The 23,115-nt window shown below is 36.7% G+C and overlaps 1 protein-coding gene across 1 annotated transcript in view; it reads left to right on the plus strand.

Annotated features, from left to right (window-relative positions):
• The first annotated feature begins 372 nt into the window (after positions 1–372).
• LGR4 (leucine rich repeat containing G protein-coupled receptor 4) overlaps positions 373–23,115 on the plus strand; it is a 69,449-nt gene continuing 46,706 nt past the window's right edge. Inside the window, exon 1 of the mRNA XM_032224464.1 lies at positions 373–1,191. Within this exon, the coding sequence (XP_032080355.1) occupies positions 1,007–1,191 (185 nt within the window). The 5' untranslated portion in view covers positions 373–1,006. The remainder of the gene's footprint in view (positions 1,192–23,115) is intronic.

A 23,115-nucleotide genomic window follows, 5' to 3' on the forward strand; every position in this document is an offset into this window, starting at 1 on the left:
GGCGTAGAGATCTTTGACTGGTATCCCAGGAGAAAAGGAACCGTCCACAAGCAGCTGTGCAGGGCAAGTCGCACCCAACAAGAGGCTCCATCTTAGAAAAAATCTTCTCTCTCGACCCCGCAACCCTTCTTGGTTATCGAAGAAAACCTCCGCCTCTCCTGTCACTTATCGCTTGTTGCCCCGCCTACCCGTAGCTCCCCTTTCACCAATGAGAGGCCGTTTCTTTCCCTTCTGTTCGGGACTGCTGAAGGTTTGCGGGGTGTGGGGGGGGGGGAGTAACAGGCTCCGAGATTTGTATATATTTACTAGGCTGAGGCTCCTCTTCGACCAATGAGAACGAGCAGCCCGATTCTCTCATTAGCATACACACCTCGCTGTTTTGCATATCGCTCCAGCAGGCGCCGGGAGTCGGGCGAGTTAAGCGCACACACGCAGTCGCCGTATTGTGTGCAACCCTAGAAGGCGAAGGAAAGCAGGCAGGCAGGCGGGCAAGGCAGTTGCTGGCAAAGCGCAACGGCCGAGGCGAGGAAAAAAACTGGCGAGCGCGTGTGCTGGAATGGCTGAAGGCTTCGCTTCCTAAAAGAGCCCGCGCTTACTTAACCTACGCCGGGCGTTGCAAAAGGAGAGCTCGGGAAAGACGAGCGTCATGGCAGATTCCAACGGGGCACGTTTTTACCTGCTGCCTTGAGAGGACTCGGCGACAGCCTGCCGCCTTTCCATGGGGTGGGAAGGGAGGAAGGCGAGGCGCTGAAACGTCGGCGGGACCTGCGTTGCGGGGAAGGGGAACGGAGAGGACGCTCGCTCCGGCCAAGAGGTGGGAAAGGAAGGGAGGCAGAGTCAGCCAGCGGCGCCAGACGAAAGACTCGGAGAGCTCCAGGGCCCGAGGTGGGGCGAGCGTAAGGCACTTGGCCCCCCGTTGCTGAAAAGGGATCGTCCCCGGCCGGCCGGTCGGTGCGCGCCGAGGGAGCTTTTGATCGCCTGGGCGACAAGGACGAAGAGTCTGGCGATGCGCTGCCTGGTTCTACTCGGTTTCTTCGCCTGGGGCTTTGGCTGCTTGGCTGGGCCCAGCGAAAGAGCTTCCCTTTCTCCATGCCCGGCTTCCTGTAGCTGCGATGGGGACGGAGGAGTTGACTGCTCCGGGAGGGGGCTCACCGCCGTGCCCGAAGGACTCAGCGCCTTCACCCATTTACTGTAAGTAGGGGAGAAGGAGGGGGGGCAGCGGTGGAGAGTACGGGAGGGGGGGGTGTGCCACGCTCGTCTTGTTTTTTACCTTGACAAACAGGTTGTGTGTGCTTCATAACCTGGCCTAAAAATCGAGCGAGGGAGAGAAAGGCGCCTCTCTTTTGCTTCTCTTTCCAGCTCTTGGCTTGACTGCAGCCCTTCACCTGTGGCGAGAAATCCTCCCCGCCCGGGGAAAATCCGAGCGCTTTGCACCTCCCCCGTTGATTTGGGGGTTGATTTACGAACGCGTAAAAAAGTTCCCATAAATAATAATAATAATAATGATAATAATAATAATAATGATAATAATAATAATAATAATAATCCCGGCCCGATGAGGGATTCTCACTTTCAGGGATCTGGGAGTAAGTAAAATGTACGTGAGGTGTATATGTGTGTGTTTTAGGTCAGGGGTGAGCGTACCTTTCCTTGTTTGGAGTAAATCTCTATCTGAACTTAATGGCTGAGTTTAGGAATTTTGTTAATTGCCCTGTTCGCTACTTTGTTGTTCAAAACGCTTAAAGTGCCAAGGTTGTTTGTCTTTTTGAAGTCTTTTCAGTAGGGAAAGTGGGACATCTGTTAAGAACTTTGACTGTAAAGGAACTAAAACATGGTAATTGACTAATTTAGGATTCACTGGTGGAGAATGGCTATATAACTTGTGCATAGTGTTTGTGGTAGCCTTTAGTCCTTAAACACCCTTTTACTTGCATTTCCAAATAAATATGCCTATGATTCTTTTTAATTGGCAGACATTTTCCCACTGTTTGCCACCTCTTAAGTCTATGGTTTTTTCATTTCTCTAGTTTTGGGCTTTTATAATGAGTAAAGGTGGGGAAGAAAGGAATGACCCCTGTGACATTCCTTATGGAGATCTATGCAAATAGGTAAATGTGAGTGAGCAGAAATGTTGGTGGATCCCAATGGTGCTGCCCCAGGGTTCTTGGAAAGACCACTCTAAAAAAATGCACTCCGTAAAATGCTGCACAGGATGGACCAAGTTCCTGCTCCACAGATATATTCTATGCAATCTTAGACATTATGAAGTTTTTGTAATATTACATATCACATTTTATGTAAATTTTAGAGACCACAATTTTGTAATTTTATATGTAATCACAATTATAGATACCACTTTATAACATAGATATGGATTGCTACTTTTGGATTTCAGTCATGGATTTTAGTTGAGTTGTTTTATAAATGTATTTTAATTTGCCTTTATTTACTGTCTCAAGATAGATTTATAAATACAAGGCAGGGACGGACACATTGCTTGTACTGGTCTAAGACTGTAATAAACTGCCCGCCTACTGTATAAAGCAAGTTGAAAATAGAGTTTCCCCTATATCTTGGATGAATAATAGCACAATTGGCTGAATATATAGATGCATTCCAGTCCACAAAAACACTTAAGTTCCTTATGGCACAATCATGCACACAGCCTTTCTATTTGTGCAGAAATGCAGGTGTCAAATCACTTAATCCTGGCAATATTATTTAGGCTTAGTTTGAAAGCAAATTCAGCAAAACTAAGGGACCAATACAATTAACCCCAGCTTTTCTCTTTAACAAAACCATTATAAGGATAAACTTATAGAATACAATATTAGGTGTGTACTGCATCTAGGATTTCAAGGGTGTGGTATTGCAAGGTGTGTATGTGGTTTGGTGTTAATCATTCTTTGTGCTGAATCGGCAGACCATAAAGGTCTTGAGAATTTCCTAAAAATTGCTTTTGTTATAATGTTAGTAATTACAATTTACTTGAGAAGCTATAGTTTTAAAGTCAGGTGTGAAATATTCAGTGACTAATGAAGCAAAAATCTTGTTTAATTACCAAGACAGATGAAGGAAATATTGTAGAATATTTCAGCTGAAACTTTTGGGAGAGGACAGGCAGTAAGAAACTATTAATTTTCAAAAGAATTTTCAAAAGAATTCAAAAGAATTATGAGCAGTGACCTTCTTAAAGGTCAAGAAATAGAAGAATTAATATCATTCAGAGATATGAACCCTAACCTCAAGATTATGATGTGAGAGTTCAAACTTGCTTGAGATGCCAGCGTGGCTCTGAATTTGAGAGTATCATATGTTTTATATTTGGAGAGAAGAGGCAGGTGTATATGTTGAGATGTCTACTCCCAGTGTTACAATATTCATTTTGTAATCAGCAATTTGCAATCTTGGCATAAAACACCTATTTTTGAGCAAATAACTAAACAAATATCTTTATAAGATTAACATTCAAGAAGTGCAAATAATTCCCAAAGCTTCAGCAGCAAAAAAATAAATCCATGGCATAATGTTTAAAAAATTAATATCTATTTGAAATGCATAGGTTTCTAAAAAAATGTTGAATACTACAGCTGGAAGGACTGGGTGTCTTTTGGAAGGGAGTTTCTGAAGGGACCAGCACTGCTGCTGAACATTTTTTTGTCCCTAGAACCTACTGGTTTTAATACCAATCCCAATACAGGAACTTTTACATATGTGTGCATGTGCAATGCACCCTGCATCTAATTTTATACAAGATCATATAATAGCATCGTCATTGATCCCATTCACTCAACTAAATGGGTGATATTAAAAACTCGCCACTCTTATTAAAGAAGATTTGTGGGAAACTTTAATTAAGGCATATTGGGCATGCTCTGTTTTTTAGGCAGAATTTAAAATTAGAAACAGATAACATGATTTTATAATGAGATGCAGTCACTTAATTACTAATTACTAACTCTGGCTTTTTAGAATAAAATATATTCCTATATAAAACAAATATAAACATATGATCTGAACTATTGTACTGTAGAGAGTACAATATGATTGATAAAACTGTGGCTGAAGTGGTATTTTTTCTTGTTAGTAACTAGATCATTTTTCTCTAAATTGGGATTATCAGGCGGTATTTGTACATTGGATCATCAACCTATTGTGAGTTTTGGGTCCAGACATTCTCTGGTTGCCACATTAGGCAAAGCTTTATTTTATACTGGATAAGGCAACCACTGCAGAAGTTTATTGATTTTGTAAATCATTTCTTGTTTTGTAGTTGAAATATAAAATATAGGTTAATAACTCCATAACTAAATGGCACCAGATGGGAAGAGCAAATATTTCATTAAAGAGATTTGGTTGTTAAAATGTTTTATAACTTTTTTTTACATATAATGAAGAAATTTAAATAATTTGTTACAGTATTTGTTCTTGCTAGTACCTTATAATAGAAGTTTCATGCTCTGTATTAATAATATTTTCTCTATGACTTGTTTCTGCAGATGGCAACAATTGTATACAGTGCAGATTTTTTTAGCACGATTATATGAGGGAGATGTTTTTCTTGAAAACATGGATAGGATTGAGGTATAAGTATAGGATTATGTAGCTTTGTGGTCTGCTTAAACTTACTTTGTCTTGATGTGTTCAATCTTAATGTAATGGCTGTAGTGGCTATATAGTTGAGAGTTTGAGAATTAAAATCGCAGATTTAAAAGGAAATTAAGTTCATTTTTCAGTTGCTTAAAAAGAATGAAATATTTCTGGTTTTTGTACATTCGTTGTTAGAAATAGCACACAATATTGAAAGGAAAGTGTTGCTATTTTTTGTATATTTTCAATAATTTACCAATTTACTTAAACACAACTGAGATGCTATAAATGAAATCTGTCAAAACATGATTTGATGATGGAGGATATGCTAATCCTTTTCTCCATATGTCTTACACTTCCCTGAGTTTCCTATTATATTTCTGTACTTACCAGCCATTTCCAACCATAGTTTACAGTGGATTTATAAACCATGATTTGAAAGACCACTAGGCAGTTTACTATTCTGGAAGTTGTGGCAAGCACTATTTAGAGAAAACCAAGCCATACGAGAGAAAACTATTATGTAGAGGGAAAATGTAAGAGCTTGCAGAACATTCAAACTTCAAATTAAGGTTTAGCAATTTGATCTCCTCCAGATGTTTTCAAGTACGGTCTCCATCAATCCCAACTAGCACATCCAGTGTTTTAGGCTTGAAGTCTAAATCATCAGGAAAAAACATAAAATTCAGATGCTATTTTTGTCTAACTATTTTTGTCGTTACTAAGCTTTGAATATGTTCAGTATATTCTAAAGGAGCAAGAAAGATATACATTGGGAGTATAAATTAGAATATATACTATATAGGAAGATTATTGACCACATTGATACTGTTAAAAATAATGTAAGATTTGCAAACAGGAAGAAACTAATGCTGGTCTTCCAATGAGTGGGAGCCATAGGTAGAGATTATCCTCACGTACCATGTGAAATTAACTTCAGAGGACTAGAAAATTACCTCATACTGCTTTTGCTGATAGGAACAATTATGTCTAAATGAAACCAAAATTGGATTCAATCCACTATCTTATAAAGTTCAGTTTTACTAGCCATTTTCCTCACAGGTATTTATGCTAATCATTTGTATCTGATTGACCTTCTATCATAGCAATGAAGAACTTTCTCTCCTGCTTTATAAAAGGCTTTTTAACTTGCAGGCAAATAACTGTTTACGAGTCTACTTTACGTGTTTTTTATTCTATTGAAAGTTCAGATGCAGATAGTCCTCAACATACGATCACAATTGAGTCCAAAATTTTCATTGCTAAACAAGACAGTTGTTAAGTGAGTTTTGCTCCATTTTATAACCCTTCCTGCCAGAGTTGTTAAGCGAATCACTCCAGTTAGTTAGTAACATGGTTGTTAAGTAAATCTGCTTGATCACAAAAGATGGTCGATCACACGACCCCGGGACACTGCAACCAACTACATGCCAGTTGCTGTTGTTCACATTTTGATCACATGATCATAGATCACAGCTGCAACAGTTGTAAGTGTGAAAAATGATCATAAGTTATTTTTTTCAGTTCTGTTGTACTGTAGTGTGGTCACTAAACAAATGGTTGTAAGTTGAGAACTACCTGTAGTTTAGTATAATAAATAATGGTAGGGGGAATTGAACAGAAAAGGCCCTGATAGCAAAAATGGAACAATAATAGAGATTGATAGCACTATAATAGTTAAAATTTGATGGCAAGTAGAAAATAATTGATGTCATAACCATGGTAAAAAGGACTGTAGTCAAGATTGCTTGCATAATTTGAGTGCTTAATTGCTGAATATCTGATTTCATGATTGCTTTCTACCAGTATATAGATGTCGTAATAATTGTTTTTATTTTTTCATGACAGTTGATATCTAATATGATATGCAAATATATTAGATTGACTTGTTATGCCGAGTGGAACTCTGTCATTTCTAAGCTCAAGAAAATCTTACTTATAGATGCTTTAGCTTCCTATCTTCCAAGAAGAAACCGTCTCTATTTCACCAAACCAACTTGCAGGTCTATTATTCCAGTATGGCGTGTTGGCTAAGGTATTCAGATTGGATTGGGGATATCTGGCTTCTATTCCTCATCAAGGTTCACCGACAAATGTGCGCACAACAAAAGCGCGCCGACGAAACCGCGGTGTGAAAACCGCGATGTCATAAACGCACCGACGAATGAGCTCAGAAGCACGCCGACAACAGCATGCCTTCAACAAACAAGTAATAACAACCTAATAACCCTAACCCTAATCCTAAATCTAACCCTGAACCTAACCCTAAACCTAATCCTGAACCTAACCCTGAACCTAACCCTGAACCTAACCCTAACCCTAAACCAGAACCTAACCCTGAACCTAACCCTAAACCTAACTCTAAACCTAACCCTGAACCTAACCCTTACCTTAACTTAAATCGCGCTTTTGTGGGCGCGGTTTTGTCGACGCGTTGTTGTGGGTGCGTTTATGATGTTGCGGGTTTTGTGCCGTGGTTTTGTCGGCGTGCTTTTGTTGTGCGCGCATTTGTCGGGTCACGCCCCATCAAACATGGGGAAGGAGGCAACTTTGTGTCATTCCTTCTCTCTTATTATACAGTGAGAAATGGGGGAAAATTTCAGAGGGAGGGGGCAAGGGGAAGAGGATGTAAGCACTAAGTGTTCATGGATATTGATAGGGAGATTCCCAGAGTTGGTTATAAAATAGATGGCTGCATAAATGTTTTAAATAAATAAATAAATAAATAAATAAATAAATAAATAAATAAATAAATAAATAAATAAATAAATAAATAAATAAATAAATAAATAAATTCTGTCTCACCATTGGAGATCCTTCTGATTATGGGTGAATATTTGATCATGGCATAGGAACTCAAAAAGACCTGGTAGCTTCCATAGGAAGAAAGAGCAATCCATTCCAATATTTACTTATCCAATTTTTAAATTCAGGTGCCCCTTATGAAAGGGCTTTATTTCAAAGTAAAAAAAAAGGTTCTTGAAATGTTAAAGAAATCTATTGAATTCTGAATATTTATAGAAACTAAATTAGACATTCCTGGTTATTGTATTGCGTAGTATAGTGTAGCTTGGTAAATTCATGGATGAGGAAGAGGAGGAAAAATAATAGTGCTAAGGAAAGCGTTATCATGCTAAACATTGTTGCTTTCTTTTAAGAGACCTATCAAATGAATATTTCAGCATGATAGTTACAGTTTTACAGAATCTCTTGAATTTATTTATATTGGTTTATTTTTCTCTTTCAGTCTCTTATCCTATGTATAGTAAAGCCACAATTACTGAGTTCTATTTGGTTTGCTTCTTTCATACCACTTGCCTTCATTTAGCCTCCCTAATTCTTAACTCCATAATTTTCTTACAGAAAATTGTATAAGTGTTTATATTTAAATAGAAACTCACAATCACTCCTCTTTTTTTCTTAAATAGCAGCTAAGAAGCAGTAAGACTTTTTCATCATGACTATAGCTATTTACCAAAAAGGTCCTGATTCTGATATTTAGCCACTGTCTATTCAGTTATGCTATGGATTTAAATATGTAAAAGGTTTAATATTATTCATATGTAAATAGTAATTGCAATCCTTGTTTCAGTACAGTTTGTGCAAGCATAAATTTGAGCGTACTGTATCTGAAAACACCAAATTAAAACACAATCTAATGTTATATGTATCTCATCAGAAGTGAGTCTCTTCAGTAGGACTTCTTTCAAAGGGGTTATACAGTCATGGCTTTAACAGTGTATCTTTCATCAGGGATTGTTGTTGTTTCCCATTTAAGTAGAGTGTGTAAAAATGGATTGTTTATATTTCAACACATATCTGTTTACACTGATAAAATAATGTTGAATAGAAGTGAAAGTTCTCCAGATTTTTTTTTAGTAAGTGATTGTGTCTCAGAAGGTAGTAGCAGTTTGCTGACATTGTCTGTACATGCAAATTAAGCAGGATCAGATCAGTTAATAGTTAGAAGGGAGACTTTTAGAAAATAGTAGGAGTGTAAAATAGTTTGGGAAATTTTAAAAAAAATGTTGGCAAAGCACTAATACAAGTGAGTTCCAGATAGCTGCCAAAATACTTACATGGGTATCTCAGGGCTCATCTTGAAGAAACTCGACTTACATTAATTTTATTAGTTTAATAAAAATAAATATTATGCACACATTCTTAATTTTAAGAGTATTTAAATGTTATCTTATTAAAGATGTATTTCAACAACATATACACATTTAAGAAATATTCTATACTGGTAGTTTTGAACTTGTGAGCGCAATTGGAACCAGATTTTTGGTTGCAAGTTGTTAGGGCCTAAGTCAAGGAATCCAGGTGACTTTGCCTGATTTCATGACATTTTTGTGGTGGTCCTTAAATGAATTACAGTAGTTCTTAAGCAAATCTGCGATTATTGAGTGAATACTGCAATTGTGTCTTCCAAATGTGTGATTTTTGTCAGAAACTAGCAAAAAATGTTAAAATCATGGTTACGTGACTGTGGGACATTGCAACTGGTCATAAAGATGAGCTGATTGTAAAGCCAACAAAATGTGGTCATATGACTTCACGGAGTGATTGTGCAGGGCATTTTACAATGGACAGAAGTGCTTTAGAGGTCAGGAAGTCCCTGTTCCAGGCCTAACATAATTTTGAATGATTGTTAAGTCATAAGTTGAGCACTGCTTTTACATAGACAAAAGTTCACTAAAATGTTTAAATGTTCTGTTTTCAAAGAAAAGCTAGATAAGTACAGAGAGTCCTTGATTTATTACTACAATTGGGATTGGAACTTAAATCATTAAATGAGGTGGTGATTAAGTGAGTCATTCCCATTTTATGACCATTTTGCATGGTTGTTAAGTGAATCGCATGGTCATTAAAGTGAATCCAGCTTCTCCCATTGCCTTTGGTTGTTAGAAGCCAGCTAGGATGGTTGCAGATGGCAATCACGCGATCCTGGGACGCTACAACCATCGTAAATACATGCCATTTGCAAAACTTCTGAATTTTGATCACATGGCTTAACTATAAGGACCGGTTATAATTGTCATTGTTATTTTGATTAAACAAATGGTCATAACTTGAGGGCTACCTGTATTTTATTTGTAGACAAGGACAGATCTAATTTATCAGGTAGTTGATACTGTAGAGATAAAATTCTTATTCTCTGTAGAGTTTTATGTAAATCAATTGAATGGTTAAGAGAAATCACTTAGTACTTGGTTTTAAACATATGCATGACAGTGTGTTATTTTATAAAGCAACATGGGTTTTTTGGGGGGGAAGCAACCTTTTTAAAATATCAGGTGATCTAACTTGGGGCTTCATAATTCTCATGCAAGAGAATTGGAATGGCTTCATAAGTATACAAAAATGTGTTGACAGAATTATGAAAAAAAGACATTAATGAGACACAGATTGAAGAAGTTGGTTAAAGATACTATAACTTACCAAAGGCTATTTGGTACTAATACAATTCATTTAGTGACAGTTTGAAGTTACAATGGCATGAAAAAAATGACTTATGACTGTTTTTCATACTTACAACTGTTACAGCATCCCCATGGCCATGTGATCAAAATTCAGATACATGCAACTGACTCATATTTATGAGAGTTGCAGTGTCCTGGGGTCATGTAATCAACTTTCTGACAAGCAAAGTCATTCATTTAGCAATTCATTTAGCAATCATGTTGCTAACTTAACAGCTGTTGTGATTCACTTAAGAATTGTGGCAAGAAAGGTTGTAAATTGGGGCAAAACTCACTTAACAACTGTCTTGCTTAGCAATTTTGGGCTCAATTGTGATCGTAAGTCGAGGACTATCTGTATTTGAAACCAGTCTATAAGTTTCCTTTACCAAACAGTAGATACATGCATGTTTCCAATTTTGTTCTTTGCCTATTTTTGGCCATCCTTGTAGTGCTTATTTTGAGGGGAAAATGTCCCTTGCTGAATTCAACAGTATATTGTGTGGTTGAATAGCTCTCTATATGATCTTGTTATTTCTTCTGTCTTGTGAACCGTTGATTGAATACTTTCTTAACAGATGCTTGACAAGCTGGTCAAATATTTTTATGTATGGATGTTTGTGCCATTTTGGAGGTGGTTCAGCAGTTTCCTGGAGTAAATTCTCCAAATTAGAAGTTGGTTGAAGTATTCCAGATGAAACTGGCCTGTTTTATGGCAGGGCCACCCTTGATTCATTTTAAACTGATCTCAGTCCAGAAGATTTATTTCTAGAAAGTACCATATTGCCTCTCCCCTCTTCCAAGTAGGATGTTCTGATGGATATGGAACATTCCAGCATGTGTACATGTCTATTTTTGGGTAAGAAAACTGAAACACTATTATGATGCCCTAGTACCTCTCTATATCTCCTACTGTGTTTTACTGAACATGTCTGTCTATGTCTTCACTTTTTATGCAGATATTCTTAATTAATGGAATGCTTTAAAATTATCAGTTATTAAATAATTAATAATTAAATAGCACTCAAGATTGTCAAGAATAAATTGTTCTGCATTTGTAATCAGACTGAATCTTGTCCAAATGTTTAAGAATATTTCTACATTGTGTTTTTATGTTGTTATTGTATCCTACAAAAGCTTATTCAAATGCGTATACAAAGTATTAATCGGTTCCCAGTTTTTTTAAACAATAACAGTTCCTGAAATAATGAAAGAAAGGAACTGGAGGTGCTTAACACTTCAGTAGTTATTGAAGCCTACTTGTGCTACTGCTACATTACCAAAAGAAATAAGTGTTTCTCAATCTCAGCAAGTTTAAGATGTGTGGACTTAATCTCCCAGAATTCTTCAGCTGGGTGCTGCGTGGAAGAATTCTGGTAGTTGATGTCTACACATCTTAAAACTTGCTGAGACTGAAAAACAGTGCTCTAAATAGCAAAAAGAAAAATTAATCAACCACTGTTGATGTCATAATCTTAAAGTTTGTAGAATTATTGAATCCATGAGTCTTTTAGATTCATATTTATTATGTTAATTTATTTCATTCTTAACTCTTTACTTGTTAGTATGGTGCACAAATTGTGAAAACCCTCTCATACACAGCAAGGCTAAATAAGGGATGCTAGAAGATGATAAAACACCCCAATACACCTCCCCCCCATGGAAAATAGCTGTTGGCAACATAACTACCAGCTTGATTTATCAAGGCAGGAGACAAAACAGAGATATGTAAACCCTGAAAGTTTCTGAGAGAAAAGGCTGGAGAGCCTTGGTTTTATCTTCTGGGCTGGGCCACGTTGCTACCAGTACAAAATGAAAATACTTATGTATTTTAGTTGTTTGTAGTATTCAAAACTAAATAATTCATTTCATATTCCCTAGGGTTTGGATTGTGATGTCCATTTTAAATTGTAGATAAAAACTTGTGTAAATATTTCAGTCTTGTTCATGAGTAAAGTGGGTGTTTTGAAAATTATTATTGCTATTCCTGCTAAAGATGACTAATAATTAAAATCAGTAGCATTTCATGTAAAACTCCCTAAAATACCATGAAACTAAAGGAAGAATTATACCATAGAAACCAGGCAGATGTCTTATTATGGTAAAATACCAGATAAAATTTAGATTCTTCTGAAATTAAAGCCTTCCTAAAACATATCACAGAAATATACTACATTGCAGGAGTTTTAAACTGGGTTCCATAGAACTCTCGACGGCTGTAGGAATTTGGTAGAATTTTGTGAGAGACTAAATCTTCCCCTCCCATCTTCCCCCCAAAAAATGAGCACAGCCAATTTTCTACCACTAAGCCTTTGCCTCTTGATCAAGGGATTATAGTTTTAGTTTTTAAAGAATCAGTTCGGTGACCTGAAAAGGTTAAAATCCCTAGTTTAGAAAGGATTTAAAAAAATTTGCAACTTGTATTTGTATGTAGCTGGTTCATTGTTTTTCTGAAAGTAATACTTTAATTTCTATAGCACTGAGTGTTCAATCCGTATGCTCTTTGGCAGTATACAAGTGTCTGGAAATGTATGATGATGTTCCTGCTAAATAGCAGTTAGAGATGTTTTGTGTATCTACAAACATAGTCATTTTTGTTATACAGGCATATAAATATAGTAAAAAATAAAAGACATTAAATATCTTTCATGTTTTATTATAAAAATGTGTGAAACTGCCTATTAGCTACATCTAATGTAGGGTTTTTAAAGAATAATTTAACAAATTTATTAATCATTACTATGTGGTTTATATTATTGTTCATTAAATGTATTAGCATCTCACTGGAATAATTAAAACGAGCTGTGATTATCAGTGATGTACACAGAATAACTAATAATATTTTATATGTATTTAAATCCCACAATAGAAACTCCACAAAAGAAACATGTTCGACCAGTGGTAGGCAAAATGTTGAAAATGATAATTCTTCTCTGATAAATGGCACACTCTTGGTCTAATTTGTACTCTTGGGGAGGCAACATTTATTTTTTCCTTTGTTTTCTTCCTGTTTTCAGTTGTCTAGAAAATGCAAAAAATGTTTTTAAATGAGGCAAAAGAGAGATACTGACAGTTTCTGACTGTAGCTTTTAAATGTTGTATGCTGTCGTGTAATAGCAGCAGAGGTGGGTTCCTACTGGTTCAGCTCGGTTCAGCCGAACTGGTAGTGGTATGGCGGCATGGGTCGCTGGAACCGGCAGTGACCCAGGCCTGCCACACACCCGAGCTGATTCTCCGGTGCAGCCATTGCCACCGCCATTTTGTTTTTAAGTTTTGCGCACGCGCAGACCAAGTTTAATTGAATTGTGCATGCAGCACACATCCAGCCCACAAGAACGAATTGGCAGTAAAGCCAGCTGGAATCCACCTATGAATAGCACTGTATAATATAAATCAATTGTACAGATATAAGTGAGAGCTTTATTTTGCCCTGTGTTTAAAAAAGCAAAAAATAGAAAGGATAATGTTTTTAAATAGAGAATGATATATCAATATTTATAAAAGGTAAATAAAGTGATAAATTTTTATGTTTTTAGATTTTGGGGGAGATTTTTTTATAATTGTTTTTACAATTGTTTTATCAAAGAGTATAAGCAATTTTTTAAAAAATATGATACACTCTATAGGGGTTCCTATTTAGGCTTTAATCATCTAATTAGGCTAAGGTTACTTAACACTCATTGTAAAAATTTAATGAGTTCTAAGATGTACAATGACATCTTATAAATTATTTCTTCTTTCTTTTCTCTATTTCTTAGTACAGTTTTAACTCTCTTCTAGCAAATTCTGCTTTAGATTGTTACAGGGTTCCCCCCCCCCTACAATATTCTATATTCAGTTATATATGTTCCCCATCAATATTCTTTTTCAGGTTTTTTTAACTTTGATGGCCCATATTTTTATGTGTATACATACAGAAATTGAAATGTAGACCAGTTTGAGGACTGATTTAACAGGTTAAAATGTGTTTTCTAAAATATGAGCAGAATTTTTTAGTTCATATTAAACAGATGTGTGACAGCCAAGGGTATTCATATCCTGACTTGTAATAAGCTCTTGATTGGCCATTTTGGAAACAAGTTCTATCAATATTTTAATGCACATTTTAAATCTATTGTAACTGAATTGTTACATTTTAATTATTTTTCTTCTGTGAATTGTTAGATGCAAAACAGTATATACAATATATATGATTTAAAACTAGATTTAGATTTAGAAACTAGACTGTTTCTGATTTAGCCCAGCACTGCCATTCTTACTGATATTAAAAGTGCATGGTTATATGTGCCATGCTAAAGCTTTATTTGTTATGTAAGAATGCTTTGGGAGTAAATCCACTCTCATACACATGATTAGCAATGTAGTGGCACATCAAGGATGCAATGACCATCAGCAAATCATCTGAGAAAACTGCTTATTATATGGGCATTTAATGATCGTGCTATGCAGGATCATCAAATAATACCTTGGAGTTGGCAGTGCATCATGATCTAATTAATCACTCAGATTGGGTAAATTAATACTATATTCATTATATAGGTAATCCTTATCTTAAGACTGTAATTAAGGCCAAAATTTCCATTGCTAAGCAAGACAGTTGTTAAGTGAGTTTTGCCCCATTTTATGTCCTTCCTTGCCACAGTTGTTAAGTGAATCACCGCAGTTGTGAAGTTGGTAACACCATTCGCCATTGCTGTTGCTTGTCAGAAGGTCACAAAAGATGTTCAGATGACCTAGGAGGCAGCAACAGTCCTAAATATATATCAGTTGCAAAGCTTCTGAATTTTGATCACGTGACCACGGGAATGCTGCAACAGTCATAATTGTGAAAAACAGTCATAAGTCACTTTTTTTCAGCATCGTTATAACTTCGAACTGTCACTAAGCAAATAGTTGCAAGTCGAGGACTACCTGTAGGCAGTTTTGCATTTAGAATATCTGAAGGAGAAAAAAAAGAATTTGGATAGGTAACATTCCTCATGTTTAGAATTTGGGTTAGAAACCTGTTATAACTTCAAAGAGCAGTAGCTAGTAAGTGGAATGTATTTCCTATTTCTCTGTTTGGTCTCGATCCTCTTAATGTTAACAGGTTTGATTTTTTTTTTTTGAAAGACCTTGTTCTAATGTTTATCTACTTGTTAATATTTTACAGAACTAGCGTTATGAAAGAGTTAGGTTTGTACCATGACCTTATTTGCCTATGTACCCATGTTGAATATTCAAAGGAGATAGTGAAATGGGGTCTACATCTGTAAAAATATTCATTTTAGGAATAAATATTGCTGTACTTTAATTTTTATTGAAAGAAATTAGAAATTAAATTTTATGGCTGTATTTGCCAGATAACACTAATGCATTTTGAGTTTGGCTTACAATGTTCTGTGTACCCAATCACTGCTGTTGTAAACAATAATGGTAAGACTAGGCAACCTGAGGCCCCAGGGTCATATGTGGCATTCATGTGCTCTTTTTATACTCCTACCGAAGACCTCTTGTCTTCCAGCTTGATTTTCGTATAATGCCTTGGGATTTTGGAGGGCCCAGAAGCATTATTGGAAATTAAGTAATGTGTGAGGCATGCTACCATCCCATTTAATTTTCCTTTTAAATTAGAAGAACAAGGATACCAACACTAAGAGGCACTTTGTTAGGGAACCAGGGCTTAAATAGGGTTTAAATCCAGTAACTGTGTTGTAGTTCACAACTAATTTCACCTGTTATTTCCCTACAGAAATGAAATGAACAGTTCAAGATATCTCTTATTTTTACAGAAGTCAATAGAGTATCAATATCAAGTCATCTGACCTCTTAAAATAAGAGCGATGTATATGCATCAGATGTCTTTGTTTAGTTTTGGGTTCTTAAAAAAAAATCTTGATAGCAAATTCTGTGAACATAACAGGTAGAGAGGTGCAGCTTTGTTGGACTGTTTTGACTAAGGCAAGATATGAGGGGGCCTGCTTTTCCTTTTTAATAATTCACTACTCCAGGAAGGCTAAAGTATCAGCCGTTTATTTATTGGCATGTTTAAGGGTTCCATGTTGACTGGTCTTCCAAGAAAGCGGCAGAAATATTGGAGCATTAATATTCTGATAAAACACATGTTTTCATTCATGTACCTACTGCCTGAGTGATTGATTTAAGATAAAAATATTATATTTTATAATAAAAATATTAAAGCATTGTATTCTATATGTATGTCTTATGTCACAGAACAATTTAGATAAATTCATTAGTTTTATATATCTCCAGGAATTTAAAACTGAGGATAAGAGAGACAGAGAAGCAGAGAAAGAGAGGGAAGGAGGGTATGGAGGAAGGGAAGGAAGGAAGGAAGAAAGGAAAGAAAGAAAGAAGGAAGGAAGGAAAGAAGGAAGAAAACTGAGCCAAAGTAAATAACCCAAAACTATTTAGTGAGCTTTGAGGTTGAATGATAGCTTGAACTTCTGGCTTGTGAGTATAGTCTTCTACTTGAAACATATAATAGAAATAATTAAGATTGGTAATCATAACTGGAATATATAGAAGCTAGCTTAATAGCCTATGTTTTATAGCTTCGGTATTAATCCATTGCTTAACTAAGGGGAAATTTCCAAAGTGGGTTCTAATATATTGGGAAGTTGTCTGTTGAATGGATTTTAAAAAAGAAATTATTGTTTTATAGGCAATTTTATCATTGCCTTGTATTGTGATAGAAATGCAGACCTGTTTCTGTCATGAATCTCTAAAAACACAGTTTTGTATACTTTTTAAGAAAAGCTTTTTTGGATTTTTCATTAGCATGATTCCGGAGAATACAGGTAGTTCTAGTTTTACAACTTTTGGTTTAAAGACTATTTGAAGTTATAGTGGCACTCAAAAAAGTGATTTATGACTGATTTTTCACACTTAGGATCATTGCAGCATCCCTGTGGTCACATGATCAGAATTTGGACACTTGACAACTGGCATCTATTTATGACTGTTATAGTGTCCCAAGGTCATGCGATCTCCTTTTGCAACCTTCTGACAATCAAAGTCAATGAAAGCTAGATTCATTTAATAATCATGTTACTAACTTAACAGCTTTACAGCATGTGATTTACTTAAGAACGGTGGCAAGCAACTTTGCAAAATGGGAAAAACTTTAATAACCGCAGAAATTTTGGGCTCAATTGTAGTTAGAAGTCGAGGACTATCTATAGTGTGTGTTTATGTTTCTTTTGACTCTGAATTGTGAAATAACCTCTTTATGAGAAGAGAAGGCATTTATCAAAAATTGCTCTTTTTTTAACATCACACTAAAAATAAGATAGAGTAAGCTTCACAGAATACCCTTTATTTTCTTGAAAATAATTTTCAGGAGGTAAATTGTAACTGTATTTTCCTTTTAAAAAATACACAAAAATAATTGGACTAGTTACCGTCTTTTAGAAGTTTAGGTTCCATTCCCTTTTTAAATACAAGTAAAGCAGCATGTAATGCCTTATTGAAAGAATCCAGTGGGGTTGCTTTGTGTAGGACTTAATTAACAACTTTGAAAGTTTGAACAAAGAGAAAAAGAAAATGCTGCAGGTTATTGTTATTCCACCCCATTGGTTCAGCTGGTTGACTACCTTTGGTTCATTTTGCCCCTTGTGAAATCAAATGGCGCTTTTGTTCATGGCTAACAGAGGTGAAAGAAGCCAATTATTGGCACTCTTTTCCACAGGGTAGTTGCAGACTGATTTAACTAAATGCAAGCACTGTATGACACCCCCCTCCTATTGCAACATTGGAACACTCTCTGTTTGTCTCTCTCTGTCATTGTAGGAATGATGTTTCTCCTCAGTTTACATGCAGTGTAGCATGAATCAAAGTCTTCTTGACCATGTGGAAATGGTTAAATGGTTCTTTGGATTTTGGCTGAGATTGCCACCCACATTCTTGGCATCAAATAACAGAGTGATCCTTCTTTCTTCATAGATCCACTTGGCTAGCTCTACTGTTGCCTAGTAGTTGAATCTCAATGGTGTTTTAGAGAGATGCTTTTATAATGATGAGCTTTTACTGTTCCTGTTATGACTAGTTTGTCAATTTGCTTTAAGAATGCCATATTTTTCAGAGTACCTTATTTTTCCTCAAAAAAGAGGCTGAAAATCTGGGTGCGTCTTATACATCAAATACAGCATTTTTTGCCTCCCGAAGCCCCGCCCCTCCGCCAAAATGGTTGTGCATACCCTTATGGAAGCTTTCAGAGAGCTCCTGGAGGTTGGGGAAGGCAGAAATGAGTGAAAAGCGGCCCATTTTTTGCCCTCCACCCCCGCCTCCAGCAGCACTCCATAAGCCTCCATAAGGCTATGCATGCAGTTTTTTTTGACAAAAAACGACTCGGTTTTCATGAAAAATGGGCCATTTTTTGCCCATTTTTGCCCCTAACCCCCTAGGAGCACTCTGTAAGCCCCTCAAGTCTATTCATGCCTTTTTTGGAAAAATAGGCCTGTTTTTGTGAAAAATGAGTCATTTTTTGGGGGAGGCTTGCAGAGTGCAAATTTTTTTTTTCCTTTTTGGAAAGCTCTTTAACTAATTAATAGATTGATCAAGTGCTGTGCCAGCAGAAACACCTACCTATCTACTGTATTTCTCTCTCTCTCTATTTCTCTCTCTCTTTATCCCTCTACCTACCTACCTACACTCTCTCTCTATCTCTCCCTACCTACTTACTGTATTTCTCTATCTCTCTATTTCTCTCTCTCTATCCCTCTACCTACCTACCTACCTACCTACCTACCTACCTACCGTATTTCTCTATTTCTATCCCTCTACTACCTACCTACCCTCATTCACTCTCTCTCCCTATCTACGTACTGTATTTCCCTATCTTTCTATTTATCTCTCTTTCTCCCTATCTACCTGCTGTATTTCTCTCTCTCACTCTCTCTTTCTCTCTCTATCCCTTTATCTACCTACCTATCTAACTACTGTCTCTCTCACCCTCCCTCCCTACTGTATTTCTCTCTTTCTCTCCCTCTCTATCCCTCTATCTACTTACCTACTTCTTTTTTAATTTGCCTCTTCAAAACCTTGGTGCGTCTTATACTCCAAAAAATACCGCAGTTAATGTACATTGTTGTTTTAACATAAAATACTCTCTCCCCCCTTAATGTTGTTACTGCCTTGACTATTCCTAGAAAGAAAGGCATATATCTTTGAAACGACTGGAAAAACCATGAGACAGCATTTTTTGAAATGAATCCAGAGAATTCTAATTAGAAAATGTAATCAAAATAGTTATTTCATAGTCCCAGCTGGCATTACAGTTACATTTGAGAATCAAAAACATCGTCTTAATTCTGTCTGTGAAGCCCGAGATTTTTATTACAAGATTCTGAAGGCGGGACTTCCTGATTCATCCGGACCTGGAGAGAGACAAGGAGAAGGAGAAGACAAGCAGTGGGACATGTGGCTACAAGGCGGAGGGCGTTGCTTTCCTCTTCCGGAAGGGCAGAAGAGTAAAGAATAAAGAATTAGCGATGCTTTTAAAATACTTTTCAAATTTTTAGTTCGAATAAAATTTCATGATTTCTGCCTGGTACAAAAAGGGCAAAGTTGTATATCGATGATGAGACATGGAGGCTGAAAGAAGCTCTGCTGATTGTGGACATATATTGTATATAAGATTTGTTTGAACTCTAATTTAAATTGCGCATGAATTATTTTTCCAGGCGAGGAGAGCGGAGATCGTGATTTTCTTGAGTTGTGGCTTGGGACGAACGGAGTTGGGAGGTGCGAGGGAGATGGAAGGGTAGCGAAAGTTCAATTAGATTACTCGGGGTCAGAATGTAAGCTGATGTTTGTATGAATTGCTATTTGAATATAAGGTTAAGAAAGATTAGTCAGAGAGTCTCCAGGAAAGTGGAGTAAATATGAGAGGAGCAATGGACGCGGATAAAATATATATGTGGACACGGGTAAAGGCAGGGTGGAAGGTATAAAATTTATATGTGGATGTGGGTAAGGGCAGGATGGGAGGTGTTGGAAATGAAAAATGAAAGAAGTACTTGAGTTTAATGGCTTTATAGAAAGGTTTGGATATTTGGATAAAAAAGAGATAAATTAAAGGTTTGAATAGATAGATAAAGTAATGAGGCCCTTAGTTGGAGAATTCCATTTGACTAACTTACCTGGTTCCAAGATAGTTTGAAACCCTGCAAGTAATAAAATAACTGAAATTTGGAATGAGGTACATTGTTTAAGATTTAAAGATGATGGGAAGCTGCGTTAATGTAGTGGGTTTATTGATTTTTCTTGTTTTTCTTTTTTTGTGTGTGCGTCTTGTTTTTCTTTTTCTTTTTTTCTTTTTTACTATTTCTCTTTTTTTTTTGTTTTGTTTTTCTTTTATCTTTTAACTTTAAAGTTAGTTGGTTTTATTATACTCCAGTGCTTGATAAAGAATTATGCCGGGTATGGGACCTGGGAAGTCGTAAGGGGGTTAGGGAGGGGGGATTATAGGGGGGAGGGGGGATTATAGGGGGGAGGGGGGAGGGTGGAAATACAGTTTCAATTCTCAGAACAATAAGAATGCACTTGTATACTGTTGCTCTCTTTTCTTTTTTTTTCTTTTTCTCTTTTATTTTCTCTTTTTTATTATTATTATTTTTCTTAATTTTAGAGTAAAATATAAACTGAATAGATTAATGAATTGTAGAGATACACCAAAGTGAGGAGTAGAGGGAAAGAAGAGGGAGAAGTAAAGAGGGAGTGAGAGGGGAATGTAAGGAGGGTGAGATGGAGGGAAGGGGAGATGTCTGAGGGGGAAGGGAAGTAGAAGAGGGGAATGTTGGAGGGGAGAAATGAAAGTTGGAGGGGGAGAAGAAAGGGTGTATGGGGGATTGAAGTGTTATGTTGGTTTTTTATGGTGGATTTTTTTTTGTTATGCACAGTATATAAGTGATTGTATAAAATGAAAATGAAAATGAAATAAAACAGTTTAAAAAAAATAGTTATTTCAAAATGCAATGAATCTAAAGTTAATACATGATGAAATGTTAATTTTATTGTGCTGACATTTTAATTATTGTTTGGCTTTACTGTACTCTCTTCCCATTCATTAATAACCTTTCTGTCTTCCTTGCTTCAGACTTCATCTAATTTGTTTTTATATATGGAACATATATTAATTTTTAAAATATTTATTAATATGACATCCATCTTACTATCAAGTGACTCTTTCATGGCGTGACTCATGTGTCACCAACTTTATTTTGGCCATTGATACTCCATTGTAGCACCTAATATCTAATTATTTTTGGATCATTGCTGTTGTAAATAGCAACATTTTATTTCTAAATTATGTGTAGTAAATTCAAAAATGATTAATGTGGTATAAGTGTTTCTTGGTATAAGTCAGAAGAAAAAGGTTTCTAAAATATATTGAACAGTAAGGCTAAATATTAAATGTAAACATATATCTTCTAAAATATGTGTGAAATCAGGGGTATGGGATATACATAGTATATTGGTTTGAGTGTCACATGTATGGTTATCTAACCACTGGACAGAGATCATGGATGTGTCCTTTGTGTAGAGGGTTTCTGGTGCTCAGAAAACAAGTTTGACCCTTTTGAGGCCATCTTGTTTTACTTAAGTAAGAGAGGAAGAGAGAAGCAGGTGGAAGGGGCTCTCAGGGATGTGATAGTAGAATCCCACATGCAACTACTTGACTGTATCAGAGAATGAGGATCTTTGAACAAGAGGACATTGGATTAAGGAAAAGTTCTCCTCCCTTAAAAAAGACTGATTTCTTAAGGGCCAAGCTGTTCTTTTCTCACCGTGAGAAATCTCCTCTTATGGAAGGGGGTGTCCGGTGATTCAAATGTTAGAAACATAGATAGCTGAGTGGGGTTGTTGAATGCATACCCAAAGGCTGTGGGTATGACACATCATCTAAACTGCTAGACCAGTGATGGCTAACCTGTAGGTCATTGCGTGCCAAAAGCACGCCCGTCCGCGCCCATAATGCAATGCGTGCGAGACCCCTCCATGTGCACAGACCTCTGCACATGTGCACACTCCCCACTCCCTCCCTCCTCCACATGGGTGCATGACCTGGGACCAAAAACGGGCTGCAGGGGGGGCGCACCACATTTCCCACACCCCCAGGCATGCATGTGACTCCCCCACCCCCTGCATGCACATGCATCTTCTACATGAAACCCCCCCCCATGCATGCACGGTAGAGACTCAAAAATTAGCTGGCTGGCAGGAGGCATGCGTTCATGTGCAGTGGAGCTGAGCTGGGGCGACGGCTCATGTGCCCACAAAGAGGGCTCTGTGTGTCACCTTTGGCACGCATGGTATAAGTTCGCTATCACAATGCATTGTATGTTATCTGCCAGTTTAATGCTCACTATCCTAATTTGCAGAGATTCCTTTGGAGTTCTTTGCAGTCCCTTATTTTTTTTAACTACTCTGAACAATTGTCAGCAAACTTGGCTATTTCTCTACTCATGCCCAATTCCATATCATTTGCAAATGTTAAAAAGCACAAGCCCTAGGACAGAACCTTGGGGATTCTACTAGTTACATCCCTGTGAGAAATGTCTATTTATTCCTTTTTTCTATTATTTAGCTAGCTGTTTATTCACAATGGAGGTTTCCCTTTTACCATGACTGCTAACCTTATTGAGAAATCTTGGCTCTACTTGTCTATTAACACCCTAAAAACATTCTGATATGTTGGCTAAAAAAGACATTTTCTTAATGAAAGGATGCTGAGTATCTCTGATCAAGCTCTGTATGGCCAAATGTTTCATCATTTTATCTTTAAGGACACTTTCCAAGTATCTTCCCCAAACAGATTTAAACTGAACAGGCCTATAAATTCCGAGCTCTCCCCATCAACCTTATTTAGAATTGGAGTTACATTGACCACTTTTCAGTTTTCAGCTGCAGAGGCCAAGTGTAGGGACAGGTTGCATGTTTTTAATTAACATAACAGAATGTTTTTAGGGTGTTAATAAACTACATAGAACCAATAGACATCATCTGCTTAGATTTTCAAAAAGACTTTGATAAATCTCCTAATTAAAGTCTTCTCAATAAG

The sequence above is a fragment of the Thamnophis elegans genome, chromosome 1 (assembly GCF_009769535.1).
Source record: "Thamnophis elegans isolate rThaEle1 chromosome 1, rThaEle1.pri, whole genome shotgun sequence".
NCBI classification, from domain to species: Eukaryota; Metazoa; Chordata; class Lepidosauria; order Squamata; family Colubridae; genus Thamnophis; species Thamnophis elegans.